At 35.0% G+C, this 16,998-nt stretch overlaps 4 protein-coding genes across 20 annotated transcripts; 3 read left to right on the forward strand and 1 right to left on the reverse strand.

Moving 5' to 3' along the window:
- The first annotated feature begins 27 nt into the window (after positions 1-27).
- On the forward strand, positions 28-3,029 carry LOC140841758 (ribonuclease 3-like protein 3). Of its 2 annotated transcripts, none has more exons than XM_073209421.1 (4): positions 28-414; positions 817-1,187; positions 2,358-2,504; positions 2,656-3,029. In XM_073209421.1, the coding sequence occupies exons 2-4, from the start codon at positions 1,050-1,052 to the stop codon at positions 2,935-2,937; spliced, it is 567 nt and encodes a 188-aa protein (XP_073065522.1). In that variant the 5' UTR covers positions 28-414; positions 817-1,049; the 3' UTR covers positions 2,938-3,029. The 2 variants fall into 2 exon arrangements, with proteins under 2 accessions (XP_073065522.1, XP_073065530.1); XM_073209429.1 differs by lacking the exon at positions 28-414 and adding an exon at positions 1,357-1,524 and having other exon boundaries at positions 1,049-1,187.
- A 504-nt stretch (positions 3,030-3,533) lies between these two features.
- On the forward strand, positions 3,534-6,013 carry LOC140841773 (uncharacterized). The gene is made up of 3 exons (XM_073209438.1): positions 3,534-3,809; positions 5,191-5,214; positions 5,340-6,013. Exons 1-3 carry the CDS (start codon positions 3,617-3,619, stop codon positions 5,657-5,659), a joined length of 537 nt encoding a protein of 178 aa, XP_073065539.1. The 5' UTR covers positions 3,534-3,616; the 3' UTR covers positions 5,660-6,013.
- A 1,490-nt stretch (positions 6,014-7,503) lies between these two features.
- Positions 7,504-14,214, forward strand: LOC140841783 (uncharacterized). 16 transcript variants are annotated; one of them, XM_073209450.1, is made up of 6 exons: positions 7,504-7,802; positions 8,913-9,118; positions 9,935-9,989; positions 12,095-12,463; positions 12,571-13,168; positions 13,943-14,214. In XM_073209450.1, the coding sequence occupies exons 2-6, from the start codon at positions 9,087-9,089 to the stop codon at positions 14,065-14,067; spliced, it is 1,179 nt and encodes a 392-aa protein (XP_073065551.1). In that variant the 5' UTR covers positions 7,504-7,802; positions 8,913-9,086; the 3' UTR covers positions 14,068-14,214. The 16 variants fall into 16 exon arrangements, with proteins under 16 accessions (XP_073065551.1, XP_073065559.1, XP_073065586.1 ...); XM_073209458.1 differs by having other exon boundaries at positions 9,938-9,989; XM_073209485.1 differs by having other exon boundaries at positions 9,938-9,989; positions 12,126-12,463.
- A 1,814-nt stretch (positions 14,215-16,028) lies between these two features.
- Positions 16,029-16,998, reverse strand: LOC140841866 (cyclin-U1-1-like). The gene is made up of 2 exons (XM_073209583.1): positions 16,596-16,998; positions 16,029-16,358 (listed from the first exon to the last, which is right to left on the reverse strand). Exons 1-2 carry the CDS (start codon positions 16,979-16,981, stop codon positions 16,082-16,084), a joined length of 663 nt encoding a protein of 220 aa, XP_073065684.1. The 5' UTR covers positions 16,982-16,998; the 3' UTR covers positions 16,029-16,081.

Genomic DNA, 16,998 nt, shown 5'->3' on the forward strand with positions numbered 1-16,998 from the left:
ATACAATCTTCTCTTCGTTTTTTAAACATATGCCATTAATTTAGCTATTAGAACTGTGATACACTGTATTTAACTTAAACTTTTTAGGAAATCACTGAATAACCTGATTGTCTTGTATTACAAAACTTAAATTGATTGAATTTTTTAAAGATATTTAATTTGCAAGCTGCCGGCATGGGGGCAAAGTTGAATGAGAGAAATTTCACAGTGTAAACCGATCGATCCGATGTCCGCCAAAACAGCAAGTTTGCTCCACTTCCCAAATGGTGCTCCTTGCTCTTGTTTTTCCCATTTGAATGAATAGTCAAAATCCCATTAAAAAAAGCTCGAATTATTCTCAAATGGCATCATGGTTGGAGTCTTTGATGTCTCTCGCGAAGACTTGGGCTCTCACTCGACGCCTCCGCTAGTATGGTATGTTCTTTTTAATCCCTTTATGTATGCTGAATTTGTGAGAAAACTTGGGAGATGGGATGGTGTTTATCGACCGTCTGAGGTGCAAATTAGCATGCATTGCGTACAACTCCCTAAGCGTTCCGCCGCTTGCCAATTTGTTTTTTTCCTGAGGATACCTCATTGTGGTGGCTGTGCTAATGAAATGAATACAGGAATTTGTTTTGTAGCATGATTTATGTAAAATAAAATAAAATTAGTAGGGGCAATTCACATATCAAAGAACTTTTGATGGAAAAGGAAATTGAAAGATTTTAACTTTTTACCATTATGTTCAGTGATATTTTGGTCTAAATGTGGATTTCTTTGAAAGGTCTGAGCTTTTTGAATTTCCTCTTAAATGGCGAGTATACTTTCTGCCAGGAAATATATTGAATAGTTACCTGAACGGCGGCACCAAGGCCGAAGCTGAAATTAAACCATTGCCGAGTCTCAAAGAAGTTGAGAAGATTATTGGTTACAGTTTCAATAACCATAGTTTACTGGATCAAGCATTTACGCATCCATCATATCATAAGGACTGTGTGTCGTATGAACGTCTCGAGTATGTAGGTGACTCGGTGCTTAATCTCTTAGTTGCAAAAGAACAATTCTCCATGTACCCAGACCTCCCACCAGGGTCATTAACTCCTCTTCGTGCTGCCAATGTTGACACCGAGAAGCTTGCACGTGCGGCTGTCCAGCACAACTTTCATCTATATATTCGTCATGAGAATCCAGTCCTTAAAAAACGAGTAAGTTCTTGCCTTTTATGTTCCCAGTTTGAACTTTTGATCAACTTTTTCTGCAAATTTTCCAGTACTTGTTCCATAAATTTTTTGCTGCATTCCATGTCCTAAGTTCCCATCATCCTCTCTTTACTTGCAATTCTCTCTATTCCCTCACTTGAGATGCAACTGCAAGGTGGTGGGGGGATGCGAAGCAGTGCTGTAAGGAGTAGGGAAAAGTCAGGGTCAGAGGGCATGACTGCGAGTTTATGGATTACTTTGTGCTGTTGGGCTACTGTGGTGGTGATGCCAGGTAGCGCAACATGGGAAAATGAGACAAAGAGTGGCATGTGGGACGAGCAAGGTAGCTATCTATTCTTGGGGTGATTGAAGTAAAAATTTGAGGTGTCAGTTTGGTGCATGATGGACTTAACTGAATCATATTCCATTTCAATAGCAATTCCTTTAATCTGACATGTAAATACATATTCAGCAATTTGAATAACTGACATCTCAACATGTGGATTCAGATGCCATGATAATACCCCCTTCACATTTTTCAGATGCCTTGTGGATTCAGAAAGATTCATTTCTTGGAAAAGATTATTGCCTAATATGAAGACCTGTGAGGAAGCAGACTTTTGTAAGTTGTCGTCGAGAATCTAATAATGTCTTGGTCAGTGGTTGTATCATACACCATTCTGACCATTCAATAAAAGAAGGCCATTCTCATACTAAACAACCTATAAACATGACATTGATATAAAAATATAGAAGGCCAGATCTCTTCTCTTCTGGACTGATGATGATTTATAGTCTATTCTTGATACCTCAAAGTCCAGCTGATAGAATGTGATGTGGCACTGTTAATCTCGAGACCTGTATTATGCAAACTTGCATTGATGAAAATCAGTCACTGCCCTAATATCAATAATACGATGACCATCTGATGTGGGTCTTATCACTTAGAACGCAGCATAACGTAAAGAAAGCAATGTGTTGGGGGAGATGATCATCTTTAATAAGCTGTACTGAAAATCTCTCACTCTTGCTTGCTATGTATATCTGATTAGGTACCTCAAGGATGATATTGCCTACTAATGTTTGCCTCGACTTTTTTTTTGGGGATTCTGATTGTTTTTTTAATTTTATACCTTGTCAGTATTTTTAACAGTACTGAACCGTATACTTTTGCAGATTCAGTCATTTATTGACGTTCTTCCTAAACATCCTGTACATTCACATGGACTAATTGATGCTCCAAAGGTGCTTGCGGATGTCGTTGAATCCACCGTAGGGGCTGTCTTCATCGATAGCAATTGTTCTATTGATACGACATGGGAGGTGATTCCTTTGCCTCAATCATGAGTTTACTTTCAAATTCTCCTTTGGATGTGTGAGAAATCTCATTTTACTTAGTCACGGGAAAAGAGTCGTTAATCTTGTATGCGCGTTACCTTTCTGTCATGGCAATACAGTTGGCTGGTTTGTGCAGATTGCCAGCTATCTACTTAAACCCATGATAACTCCTGAAAGTCTTCAAGCAAATGCAGTGAAGAAGCTTTTTGAGATATGCCAAAAATACAAGCTGAAAGTTCGACTCGTGGATCTGTGGTCGCAAGACGGTACTTACAAAGTTTTTGTCAATAATCAACTCAAAGGTAAAGGTATCTGCCATGAAAAGAAGGAGATTGCATTAAACAGAGCTGCAAATGATGCTTATAAAGAAGTTGTTAGAAAGATGAGCATGAGAAGATCTCCAGATGCTAACTTGTGATATTTCTTTTCAGAGGTTGTTTATTGTCCTGAAAATTTTTGCAGCCATGCGGCATTGATGCTAGTGTATTAATCTAGAAAACTTTATTTTCACTCGTCTCGAAGAAAATATTAATAAAATTTAAAGAATTTTTTTTTTAAAATTTCAAAATGGGTGCTTATCCTTGCTCAAAATGTCAAATATTTTTATGCTAAAAAAATTAATATTTATTTACGGAAATGAATCTTGGGTTCAGATTGACATTTCATTTTTATGAAACATAAAGTAAGTCAAGCCAACAAGTAGATAGCACCCAGCTTAGACTGAGTAGGTATTCTGTTAGACGGTCTCACGAATCTTTATCCGTGAAATAGATCAATCCTATAGATATTTACAATAAAAAAATAATAATTTTAGCATAAAAAATGATATTTTTGTGGATGATCCAAATAAAAGATATGTCTTACAAAATACGATTTGTGAATCGTATCACATAAATTTTTGTCAATAATACGAACTTCGGGTTATTTTAGTACTTCTAAAATCTTTATATAAATAATTATTAAATTCTATATAGATTAATAATAAAATATTTATAATAAAAATTCCAAAGCTGACGCGCAAACATAAAATCATAATCATATTCACATCTTGGTATCGATCTTATTCTATTTGCTTGGATTCGAGGGAGAATTGTGATATGGCAATGAGAACTGGGGTTGTGAAGGCAGCTCTCGCGATAATGGCAGTATGCTTGGCCGGATACATAGTGGTGCCGCCTCTATATTGGCACTTGAAGGAAGGAATCGCTGCCGTCAGCCACTCGTCTTCCCAGAATTGTCCACCCTGTGACTGCGACTGTGATTTTCAGCCTCTTCTATCCATTTCCCAAGGTACACTTCATGTTCGATCTGTTGAGATCTCTCGGTTTGAGGCTTTGAGTTCTTGGGGCTTGTTTGTTAATTGTTATGCTCACTTTGATTTTTACCCCCTTTTTAATTGTTTCAAATGTTGATGAAATGATTTTTTCTCATGGTTTGGAATTAGAGGATTTTGAGATCTGTTGAACCTCTTGAAAAATCTAGTGACATGGTCCACCGACTGTGAGTATTAGCTCTTTTGCTGTGAATTTATTTTTGCCTTCCGGTTCTTAAATTCCGTTGACTGCAAGAGAGTAAGGGGATTCATGGCCGGATCAAGTTTTAATGGATCTGATATTTCATTTAAGAATTTTATAGTATGTTAGAACTGGTGACTGGTGAGTAAGAGATAAAACCACCGAATTTTGTTTTTTCATAAAAAGATTCCGAGTAAAATTGTGAAGGAGAAAGCATGAGAAGTAAACCAAATAAGGTGGCCTCATAGTTGCCGATCAAATAAGAAAGTACCAGTGCTCAATGTTGTAAAAGGCCGGAGGTGGCTAGGTTGAATTTTTTTTAGCAATTTTTTGTATGTAATTAATTATATATAATAATGAAATATAATTACAAATAATCATCAATTTTTATATGATACGTAATTAATAATGTTTATGTATAAAAAAACTTCATACACTATAATTCAATCTAGACAAAGTACAAATAAATATATAGATACAAACTAACAAGATAAATAACGGGGTGGTTGAAGAAGGGAGAATGCACTCTTTTATTGACAACTCTTGCCAATTTACATGTGATTTTTTTATAACTATCACGTGAAGTTTGATTGAACTTTAGATGTAATTTCCATAAGAAAAGTGGCGAATCATTGACGGTGACATGAGCATTATATTTCTTCCAATAGGATACAAATAGATGAAAAATAGTACGTTTTAGTGAATTCATTTCAATCAACCTAGTTAAGGTTGAATACTGCATTACTCCAGCATATAAGTTCCTATCTATGATCTGTTCATCTGTTCATGTGTTTCTTGTTAAGGTCCCTGGAAAGTATATGTTTTTCACGTATTAAATGAAGTGTTAGAGCTCAAGATGTTTATATGGGACCACTCATCTTAGCGTCTTCTAAAAACCTTAATACTGTGATACCTGTGTATCTTTGTATCTTCATTTTCATGCTATTTACGTGTCACAAGTTGACAGCTGTTGATACTCATGGCTTCTTTTAAGCTATCAAATCTAATGGGGAGTTGGTAGTGTTTGTAATGGACACCTTCTTTATGTGAACTTATATTTTGTTTTTCGTAACTTCTCTTCTTCATGTTTCGTCCGGTCTTCTGGTCGAAGCTTGCATATGCTGATCCACTGTTATTGCTATTATTTTTTTTTGCAGGACTGAATAATACTTCTTTTTCAGGTATATTTCTCGTGTCTCTGTTTTATCAATTTTAAGTAGCATTTAATTTGGTTTCATTTCCATTTAAAGTATCTTTGTTAAATTATTTTACCGTCCGTGTCATTTTTATCTCCCTACATCTATAGATTGTGCAAAACATGATCCAGAAGTGAATGAGGATACACAAAAGAACTTTGCCGAACTACTATCTGAAGAATTAAAGACTCGAGAAGCAGAAACTTTGGAAAATCAACGACGTGCTGACATGGCATTGCTTGAAGCTAAGAAGATGACTTCCCAATACCAGAAAGAGGCAGATAAATGCAATTCTGGAATGGAGACTTGTGAAGAGGCAAGAGAAAAGGCTGAAGCAGCTTTATTAAATCAGAAACAAGTTACCGCTATGTGGGAGCTGAGAGCTCGACAAAAAGGTTGGAGTGAGTCACAGTCTCAATCCTTGAGGTAAATCTCGGGTTTTTTTTCAAACACGGGTGTGGGGTGTGTGTCTTCGTATATGCTTCTTTGATTCAGAGCATTTGGTCATGATGCTTTTATTAGTACGAGTACTCCATGCAACAGAAATAGGAAATTTATTTTAGTTTGGAGGAGGTGAATAAATGATCCGACTCAATAAAAAGAAACCTCTTTTTCCGTTATTATTCTTTGTTACATGTTTGTCAAAGTCTGAACTTAGTCTGGATGAACTGATGTGTATATAATTACATTATCATGCATGTTATGCATGAATTCTCACTGTGTACGAAGAGATCTGTATTAATTCATCAATGTGTAAAATCGGAAAGTATATCTTTGGTGTTAACTTTGTTCTAGTGAGTCTCTTCTCGAAATTTATGTATGTTTTTGGGTTTCCGAGTTAGAAGTTGCACTTTACACCATTTTTTCTTGCTAGACCGAAACAAATGTTTATCGTATATATTATGATACCTTCTATGTTAGTTGATGGGAAAGTGTGATTTTTTTACATAACTTTCGGTTGAAAGAGTAAAAATGTTCTACTTTTTCCTAATCACTCAGTGGTGGTGACCAGCGATTGTTGAAGGAGACAGCAACGTAGTGTTAGAAAAAAAGTTACCATTTGCAGAAACATAATGCGTAAACTTTTATGGTACCACCAAGACAATATTTTTAAATTAATTTTTATGATATTTAATAACATTATATATTAATATCTTTAAATTATTTTTTGGTATTAAATAATTTTTTGACATAGGTGGAGATAATATGACTAATAAAAAAATAAAACGATATTGTTTTTTATGGTAGGGTATTATTTTATTATTTAAATTATGTCAATATAATCATTGTAATTCTCATCTTTTTCGGATGTAAATTCATCCCCGAAAAGTTTTCTAATTCTAGATTACACATAAATATGAATTTTGATGTGTTCGGGCAAGTCAACAAATCAATTTCTTATTGGACTTTGGTTTAGGTCTTATAAAAAAAAATTACTTTTCATTTTTTTATTAGATTTAAATTTTAAATTAAAAGACAAAAATAAACTTTTAAAAAACCAAAAAAATATAAAACTAAAAGCTCTAACCACCTAAGACTGCGCAACCTCGCCGACTAACCCTTTTTCTAGGTGGTCTGTCGCCGCCTAACGTGTGAAAGTAGGTTTTTTGTGAGATGATCTCACAAATTTTTATCTATGAGACATGTTAAATTTATCGATATTCACAATAAAAAAGTAATATTTTCCGTATAAAAAGTAATATTTTTACATGGATGATCCAAATAAGAAATCCGTCTAACAAAATATGACATGTGAGATCATCTCGCACAAATTTTTATCAACGACAGCCACTCAGGTCTATTTTTAAAACAATGTTTATTATACACATCTACTCTATCACTATTTTAGCGTACTTATTACTTATATGTTATGTTTTTCATAATATCAAGCTGTATCACTTTAAATTTCATATTTTTTAAGTATAAAAAATAGTATTACTGATCTCAAGTTATATTTAATTTAATTTATAAGATATTATATTATAATTAAATCAAAATTTTTTTTGAGAGTATTAAATAATCAAGAATTTCACGAACAAAATATAATACTATGTATATAATTATACAATAATGCGCAAACTCTTTAAAAATTATTAATTTGATAATTTTAGTAGATGAACAAAAATAACATTATTTTATCTAATAAAAATATTTTAAAACAAATTTTTAATAAATTTTAAAAATAACAAATTGTTTGTTAATTATGATAAATAATTTAAAGATTTTTAAAAAGTTAATTACATTAAAAATATTTACATGCGAATTACACCTTTATTGTTTTTGTTGGGTTGTCGCCGAGGGGGAGGCAAACAAACTGTGTAGAGCTGCCTCTGCTCCGATTGGGTGTCCTTTTGGGAAAGTGTGCGGCGGCAGCGGCAGCGGCAGCAGCGCCGCCGGTACCAGGGATGTGGAGTCTGGTACCACCCGACGTTACCGGACTTCTCTCTCCAGGTGGCCGGCGGTGCTGTATGCACGGAATGAAATTTTATGTGTAATTTTTCTAAAATAGGATTACAAGACAAACCTCAGGCATGGAGCCTGAGCCCCCATGTGGATCTCTGCTGAAAGTTGAGGTACCGTCTCGTAAGAAATAGATTAAGCATTTTCAGAGAATTAGGTTATAGTTTGGTGATGTTTCATGACCGTTGGACGGATTCTAATGCTTGAATCTTGATCCCGTTCTAATGTGTTGTGTTAGTCCGGGCTTAGATCAGTCCTATGAAATTAATTGCGCCTTTTTTTATCTGCTGTTCTGTTTTGTTACTTTTGTTTTATGCTCTGATACATGACTTGGGCCTAATAAGTCAAATCTATGTAAAGAATGAGCATATTCATTTGTTAGGAAATATTAGTGTTTTTCATTAGGGTATTCAAGTTGAGATTTGCTTGCATAGAATATATTTGATTAGTCAAGCACGATGTGCAATTTTGATAAGTTATTCAGACCATGGGAATATTATCCAATGATGTACTTTTGGTTACTGTAATCTTGTGCTCCCGAGCTTGTTACTCCTAAAGGTTTGGGGCGTAACATGTTTGAGTTTTGTTGGCGTATCAGAATTGTTATTGTTAGATTGATTATTTGATGGTTTCCGACTTGTTTGACTTGCACTTATTTTCTCATGTTAAATTAATTATGTGAGTTAAGAGGATTCTTTTTTATTGGAATTTGGATTATAATCAAATAATGTTACGCATGTAACAGGAGATGGAATCAGCTATTTATCGTTGAGCATTTGGACAATTATTTTTCATGACAAATAAAGTAATTTTATCAACCGCACCCAATCACTAAATGACTGCAAGAATATTGGTCCCATATTATATTTTAATTGATATCACGACTCTTATCATGAGATTAAATATGTTATCGAACATGCAAACAAATGGAAGTTTTAGCATATATAAATATAGGTGTGATCGGAGATTCATTGATGGTATAATTTGACGTAATAAATTAATCATAGTTTGGAGGAATAAATAATTCCACTAAATAGTTTTGAGAGTTGAAATTGATGTGTTCAATTTTTTCGCCATTTAATTAATTATTTTATGTTTCCGTTTTTTTTTTGTCCATTCTGGGGGTTATGCATGAATGGATGAATAATATTATTTGATTATCTGGAGTTTTGAAGGTTCCTAATCCATGATTGGAGTAATTGCCTAGCGTTCATTCATGACAGATAAAAGTACTTGGGTTGACGGATTCAATTGAACTGGAAATTCAAGGAATCATATTATGACTGTAATAGTCAAGAATTGGCTAACAAAGGGGTCATGGACTATATCTGAAGATGAGATCCTGGTGGAGCTTGTAAAGAGCATCATGGAGGGAATATGGGTTCAAACTTCAAATTATGGGAACTCTGGGCAGTGTAGACTTAGAAAGGTGAAGCTTCTGAGGCGTAATAAAAAAAGATGCATTATGTACTGAGAAAGAAAGATTTATTGTTCAGCTTCATGGAAACACCGAATTTAAAAGACATCAACAATATTGGTTTGACAATTTACCTTAAAGAGACATCCTGCGAACATTAGCCACTCAGTTCTTCACCATGGCCTTAATTTTATCTCTTTTAACTTCATTTCAACCCGATCCAAATTCTTTGTATTTCTCCTAATCTTCATTATGTTAAAATGTATATTACCAAAAGATCCTTCACAAAACATGCTTGATATTCAAATATACGATTGAACTTAGTGTAATTCAAGATGTTGAAGTTGGTAGTGTCCATGAAATTTAGATATTGCTCTGCAAGCCATGGCAATACCATTTTTGAAAATTACTAGGAAGATAATCTCCAACGAAGATAATTATTAGTGATTATAATGCCATAATGAATTAGTTTTATACTATTGACGTTTTCGCTTTACATTGTGTTCTAGATCAATTAAGCTATATTTTGGAATCACTCTTGTTTGGTCGTGAAGCATTAATTGCCTTGCTGCATTCTCACTCTTGACATTTTATTTTTATCTAGATCCTTATCATATTTCTATATGAAGATTAACTTGTTTTAATTTGTCAGCCTTACTCCATAAAGAAACAAAGGAAGTGCTGTGACTTTTTGCGCAAATCACGAATTTAATCCTTGTTTTTCCACGTGTGTCGATGACAGATGGTTAATCAGCTCAATAAATGTAATAAGGCATTAGAATGTCATCTGAAATAAGAAACCTGAACTTTGGTCTATTGGTGTTTGAGCAGCGGAGCAGCACAACCAAGGAGGGAATATGGAGGCAGGTCACTCAACAATGAAGTAACCCCGCCTCTCTTCCTTTTTATTAGTAATCAAATGTTATGAATTACACCCATTTTTTACTTCAAAGAATAAATTATATTGCCATCAAACTATTATAATTGCTTATATATCTGTTGTGTAGTACTTCTGAGTTCTGTCTTCTTTCCACGGTTTTCTCTCGGTCTTGAATTATTCTTGATGAATATGCTTTCAGAAAAAAATACATGTTTTTTTGTGAAATGTCTATTCTATGCATAAAAAGAGAACACGGATCGTTTTACTGATACTTTTTATGTGAAATTTATCATATTATATTTTGACAAAAGAAAAATAATTATATTTGTGGTAGGTAGTGAACTGAAGTTGGAATTCGGAATTGGAAAATTCAGTGGATTTTTTTCCTGGATTTTAGTACATGGAAAAGTATGTTTTTTGTGAACGAGAAGTAGCCAGACGTATTTTCTATCTCAGTGGGTATTATTTTGAGAACCTGTTGGGTGAAGCTAGGGCTTATTAGTTCCATAAAATGAAACGGGCTTTGTTTGTAAAGACTTTTTCTTGTGTTATATATATGGATACTGTATGGGAGCTTTAAAAGCAGATTGATTCTGTTTATTTGTTTCTGCAGAGTCAGTAAACAAGTAGATAGTTCTATTTGGGAGCATGGGCTTAAACAATCCATGTATTAGTTTATGTGTTGTTTCTCTTTCTTGTTTCTAAAAGACAAAATATCTTTCTTATCCTTCGTGTTATGTGTGGTAACTTTTTATTACTATAATAACTTTACCGCCCAAACTATTTTTTCTATTTGTATATTTCATCATCATCGTCATAGCACATTCCCGCTAGTGGCGGGGCACGGATATTAGTTCTCCAAACTAAGCGATTTTTCCACATATCATCTCTTAAACCAAGATCACAATTAAGTTGTGTTGCGAATGATTGACTAAGGTTTTTGAAGTAATTTGTATGACTAACCGATAATGATTTATTTTTTAGCATATAATCTTTTTTATATCATTTCATAATTCCATAATCCATACTATCAACATTTTAATTTTCACTTGATTTAAATTTTTGATTCAAGAATTCTTTTTGTTAGCTTTTTGTGACCCCCTTCAACGAATTTTTCGTTTTAAAAGGTGTCAACATAATAAAATTTGATTAGATATGTAAATATTTTGGGGCTCAAAGATTGTTTTTGTGCATCTTATCCTTGCCATGTTGCCTTAGCAGAAACATGTCATTTTTGCCAATGGAGCTTTCAAATTCTGAAGAAAATCTATGGGTTTTGGGAAGATTAATAATGTAATAAGTCCTCATTTTTTAATGTATCGATTTATATGAGGATATAATTGTCAAAATATGGTTCATAACATAAACTCCATGCGTGGGTCACTTTTGGTCAGTCTTTGGGATTTAGTGCTTTTCTTGAAGCATCAGATGTAGGAGACAGTTTTTCCATTGGGATAAAATGATGCCGGCTAGAGATAATATAAATATGAACTACAGGTTGAGTTAGCAAGAAGGTTTGAGTGCTGGTTAGTTTTTCCATTGAAGATAAATCTTTTGTCATGTTGTAATTAACTGTTTGCTTTTTTTTTATGTTAATTATGCTGATTTGAGTAATTAAATCTCATACAATACTAATTTTATTTTAACGATTAAATATCATGGTTGATAGTTCACTGGACGAAATTAAATTGAGGTGCTTGGAAATGAGGTTGAGAGAATAATATACCACCTCACATCCAACTAGTAAATTGTTGGTAACAAATTACTTGATTTTTATTGGGTGAATACATTGAGTATGATATGATGGTGTCAAAGATTGCCAAAATCTAGGAAGGGAGGAAATCGCGTTAAAAAATTTTCCGCTGTAATGCAATAGACAAAAAGTGTTAATGGACTTACCCGTTATTGGTTGTATGGTTGCTTTACAGTTCATATGGACACGTTGTATTGACTAGCATTCAAGTCGGGGAGAAACACTAGGTTTTTGCCTATAAATTATACGCGTCCCATTAGGGTTCTTATGCTCTTTCACAGCCTCCACAGCCACCATTCTCAACTCAGCTTTTGTCCTACAAGAATTCTCTTTCCCCCTTTCTAAATCAACCCAGTTTTTTTGTTTATCAATTTGTTCTGTTTTAGAACAAATAGAAGTATTGAGGTCGATGGCTTTTAATGGATCTGGATGCTCAAGATCTACATCTGGAACAGCTGAGACGGAGCGTGGGCTAAAGAAAACGCCATGGACTCTATCAGAGGATAACATCCTAAGGGAGTATGTAAAAAAGCATGGTGAGGGAAATTGGGGTTCGATTCAGGAGATATCTGGACTAGATAAATCGGGGAAGAGCTGTAGAAACAGATGGACCAATTATTTGAGGCCTAATCTGAAGAAAGGTGCATTTTCTGCTGAGGAAGAAAAACTTATTATTGAGCTTCATGGGGAGCATGGTAACAAATGGGCTCACATCGCTGCTCAGGTTATAAATTTGTCTTGGATGATTATATATTTATTTTTTGTGGTTATTTTTTCATCATGGATTTACTAAAGGGTTCAACATTATAATTTACTTTCTCATGTATATAGCTTCAAGGTAGAACAGACAACGAGGTCAAGAATTACTGGAATATGAGATTGAAGAAATGCCAACGTTCAGGTTTGGCAATTTACCCTCAAGAAATGTCTCGACTGAATCAGCCCCTAAATTCTTCACCATCACCAGCATTTTCATCACATTTAGCTTCATTTCAGCCCCAAGATCCAAATCTTTTATGCCTATCCAATTCCATCGTATCACCATCTCCAAATGATCCTTTACCGAACATGCTGGATAAATCATGTTCCGCTAACTATTTGACGTTTGCTCGAGAGAGCAATGGTGGTATGGCCTTGTCATTGATGGTCTCAGATGCCTCAAATGAATTATTTTCTTCACCCACTTTAGTTACAGTGCCTTCTGTCAATCAAATCTTACCAAATTCATTGCTAGCGCATCCAGTTCAAGAAAATTTTCTCAATTTTGGCTTCAATCCAGACCCGAACAAGTGGGTTTTAGGCCTTCCATCCATGCAATCACCAGGGATGGTCACATTAACTCGTGAACCTTTTTCAAGCGATAATGTGATTGCCACCCCAAATAGCAGTGCTGGGGATTTTGAGGTGACGAAATCAGAATTTTTGCAAGGTAATACAATGATTTACGGATATATATTACCATGGAAATTGTTGATAGGCAATCTAGGAAGGATTTTGGTACAATTCAAGTTATGGGAATTGGTTGTGTTGATTGAAATTTAATTTTTAGTTTGCAATATATGACAAAACCACCTTTGAATTTTTTCAAAGGACGATAACTCTCCTGTTGTTTTTGCCATTTCGATGTATTTTTTTCACTTTCTTTTGCTATGCATATTTTTTCTATAGTATCAATGCAATTTCCAAAATTTTCATTTAGCTGAAATACTGCCGTTATCGTTGTGAAGTGACTAAAGACCAATAAGAATCTACCTTCTTTTCATGTTCATGGATTTTGAAGTTCAAGGACGAGTAATCAATTAATTTCCTCTTTTTTGGTTTTGCCTTTTACATGAGCATTTCAGAGAAAATACGCAATACATTTGAGTGTAATTAGATTTATGGTTGCTCAAAATTTTATTAACTCCGATCAACCCGGACTCCATGAAGAACTATATACAACAATTTGCATAATTTTTTACAAAATTAAAACAGTTGGATGCCAGTATTGATTTTTCATCCTGCATTGTGATGAATGCAACTGCAAGGTAAGCAACATTGATTTGAGTCTTGTTTGCTGACAAATATGAACTCTTTGGGGTTATTGCTGCTAATGGCATCAAATATTTGTAGCCTGACTCGGTGTTACTTGATTCATGAACGAGTTTCTGTCAATCTCGTGTCGCAATAGATGTCACCTTTATATAATTTTATTTGTTTGCAGGCCCAGAGAACAAGGATTCCCGGGACGACTTCAGGTTTCTCGATGAAGAACTCTCAAAGCTTCTTGATGTCCCATTATCAGCGCCCATCCCTGAATGGGATGATTTAGACCCACGCCCTTTCTGATTTCTGATTCATAGCGCTAATCTTCGAGTATTTCTTTTGTTTTTTGGTCATTTGTATGTGTTAACATGGGGCATTTGCCTGTTTAACGTGAACTTTTTACTGTGTTAGTTTCTGCTTATTTATATATTATTATGTTTATTGGTGCCATTCACGTTTCTTAGTATTTATAGTTCGGATTGATACCCATTTTGTTTTTTGTTTTTTTTTTTCATTTTGGTTTTAAGGAAAATAAAATTGAATATGAGAATCCAGAATGCAATAAACATTAAATTTATATTTCTGATATATATCAAGCTGCAGTTCTCCAGTTCTCCTTTGATATTGTTGATGGATTTGTGGTTTAAAGCTCAACTTTATATACCCTTATTTTTGGTGATGGATGTATGTTATTATAAATTATAATGTTTGATTTTGTAATTTGATGCTCGATTAACTTTTCAGCTTCAGATGTTTTATACGTATGTTTTTCTGGCCAGATTTTTTCTTCGTGATTTTTAGCGACTATATGATATTCAGATTTTCAAGAGCAAAAACTTGTGTGAGACGGTTTCACGAGTCGTATTTTATGAAACAAATCTCTTATTCGGATTATCCATAAAAAAATATTATTTTTTTAAATCTTTCATCATTTTTTTCATTCTTCCATCTCACGAGTCAAACGGTATCATAAAACTAAGTATCGCAAGTGCTTTGCATACTCTGCTGCTCAGCATCCTGGAGAGAGGAGACGAACGGAGTTGAGAACGCGGCATCCTATTGAACATAAATATCGAAATGAAATTCGAGCCACAAGATCGACAGCCATTTGCCAAGAACTTCCCTGAAAATGGTCAGGGTTTCATATATTTAGGTGATCGCGGCAGTCAGAGGCTCCTGCATACTTGGCAACATATATATTTTCTTTGGAGCGACTAACGATTTTCTTAAAAAAAAATTAATGTTTATTGCCTTTATACGTTATGGGCCGTAACCGTTTCCAATTTGTTCACAACGGGCCTAATATGGGATATCTATGCTATTAACAAACCAGTTGTTCGGCCCAATTTTCAAACCCATTAAATTCAACATGTTCAATAGCTCAACTATTTTTATTTTATTTTTTGACTCGCAAATCCGCACCCTGGACTCTGTATCGCTCGCCTCGACCGGTATTTTAGCCGCATTCAACTAGCAAGACGATGTCTGAATGATGAGCCCCAGAATATTTGCTGGTGACTGAACCATAATTCGGGTCATCGTTTTCAAAAAGCACGATGATTTCCAAGTACTGTTGAATCCCATATTAGACGTCTAATTTCGGAAATCATCGTCCATCTCCAATCCACAAAAGAATAGTGTCGTGCTCTTTATAGAGGTGCCATCGACTATATGGATCTTTCCCTTTAAGCACTTTATGGTGTTGTAGTTGTCGACTGCTACTTCGAGTTTTCAGGAAGAGAATTGCAGGGGTGACTTTGATTTGCTTGTTGTTGGGTTTTAGGGTAGGTGGGGATGTACGTGTTTGATAAAAAGGGTAGTTTTTGTACCCTCAGAAACTAGTGGATAATCCGATAAATCGAGGTCGTCGATCAGTTACCAGTCCCAAACTGTTAGGATTTGTGAGGACACGGGGATGCCTAGATAGCTTTGTAGTTCGGCTTTTATTTCAAGGATCGGTTCTCGAAATGCTACATCTAAGGATAATTGGCAGTCTTTCATTACAATGTTGATCTTCATGTGGAGAACTAAAATACTCTCTTGGCCTAGATTTTGATTGATCAACGATACTTTCAAAGAAGAGAACATGTGGAGAAAATGAGCGTTACAGTTTCAGTTGGTGTGTGCAGCATGAAGAAATGCATGCAAAAGGCGCATGCAAGAACTAACTTAAATTTGGATTCAAAGTTATTTTAAATGTAAGATCATGAAATATCAATATTTTCATGTTTTGATGAATTAGTTGCAAGTCCATAACCGAAGGATTATATATACTAATGAAGATATCGCAATTAGATACATATATAAGTATAACTAGTCAACTAGCAGCAGAGACGGTGATGAGGAAATCTGTGTCTTCGACAGAAATCTCGGTGATGTCATCGGCGCAGTTGTTGGTAGTTGCGGGACTTTCAATGACGCCGCCCCCATTACACAGCACCACCTCCTTCTCCAAGTGCTGGCAGTAGCTTTCGAAAACCCTGGAGCTCACTGTAACTCCAAAGTCTAACAGGAAAAGCAGCTCTATTTCCAGCCTGTTCAGCTCTGTGATGCTCACTCCTCCAACACGAGCGTAAAATGCATTGTTGTAGTGCCTGAAATTATTATAATTAATAATCAAAAGATTTAGATTTGATTCGAATTTTTTCATTAAGAAATGTTTCTAAAGATTGAAACAAGGGGTGACACGTTCATTGACTATTGATTAAAAATACATTTTCACTCAGCACCCAAAAAATAACCCAAGTAAGTCGATCAAATTAATTCAATTTAAAGAATTAGACTGAGTAACAAATAATGGATAAATCTTTGGAAAAAATGAAAATACTCACACATCATCGAGGATCTTGGAAGCCACCAAAACACTGGTAAGCAGCAGCCTATGAACATTGAGTGAAACAAGAAGTGAGTCGGGATACTTATGCAGAACCCGATCGATATACACGAACCCAACCACGAAACAAGAAGGGCTACAGCTCGTATACTTGTATATTCTCTCTATATATTTTTCAAGGCTAATTCCAGGCTGTCTCACGCCATGAAAGGAGCTCAAGCTTCTCCCTAACCACAAACCACCAGTACTCTTTTCGTGGTTGTCCAGGAGTTGGTCATTCCGGCTCACGAGCTTCTCGAGCATGTAGGATAGAATGGTCAGCACTCGCGGCGTCGATGCCCCTTCTTGTCCAGCCTGCGGTGGCGGTGGCGGTGGCGGTGGCATTCTAGTGTTTGATGAAT

The sequence above is a fragment of the Primulina eburnea genome, chromosome 1, assembly GCF_022965805.1.
Source record: "Primulina eburnea isolate SZY01 chromosome 1, ASM2296580v1, whole genome shotgun sequence".
NCBI lineage: Eukaryota > Viridiplantae > Streptophyta > Magnoliopsida > Lamiales > Gesneriaceae > Primulina > Primulina eburnea.

Coding starts and splice junctions, on each gene's coding strand:
- LOC140841758 (XM_073209421.1), top strand. CDS start 1,050: ATGTACCCAGACCTCCCACCAGGGTCATTAACTCCTCTTCGTGCTGCC. Junction 1,188..2,357: donor ATCCAGTCCTTAAAAAACGA/GTAAGTTCTTGC, acceptor ATACTTTTGCAG/ATTCAGTCATTTATTGACGT. Junction 2,505..2,655: donor CTATTGATACGACATGGGAG/GTGATTCCTTTG, acceptor TGGTTTGTGCAG/ATTGCCAGCTATCTACTTAA.
- LOC140841773 (XM_073209438.1), top strand. CDS start 3,617: ATGGCAATGAGAACTGGGGTTGTGAAGGCAGCTCTCGCGATAATGGCA. Junction 3,810..5,190: donor TCTTCTATCCATTTCCCAAG/GTACACTTCATG, acceptor TTTTTTTTGCAG/GACTGAATAATACTTCTTTT. Junction 5,215..5,339: donor GAATAATACTTCTTTTTCAG/GTATATTTCTCG, acceptor CTACATCTATAG/ATTGTGCAAAACATGATCCA.
- LOC140841783 (XM_073209450.1), top strand. CDS start 9,087: ATGGGAACTCTGGGCAGTGTAGACTTAGAAAG. Junction 12,464..12,570: donor GGGCTCACATCGCTGCTCAG/GTTATAAATTTG, acceptor TCATGTATATAG/CTTCAAGGTAGAACAGACAA. Junction 13,169..13,942: donor GAAATCAGAATTTTTGCAAG/GTAATACAATGA, acceptor ATTTGTTTGCAG/GCCCAGAGAACAAGGATTCC.
- LOC140841866 (XM_073209583.1), bottom strand. CDS start 16,981: ATGCCACCGCCACCGCCACCGCCACCGCAGGCTGGACAAGAAGGGGCA. Junction 16,359..16,595: donor TCCAAGATCCTCGATGATGT/GTGAGTATTTTC, acceptor TAATAATTTCAG/GCACTACAACAATGCATTTT.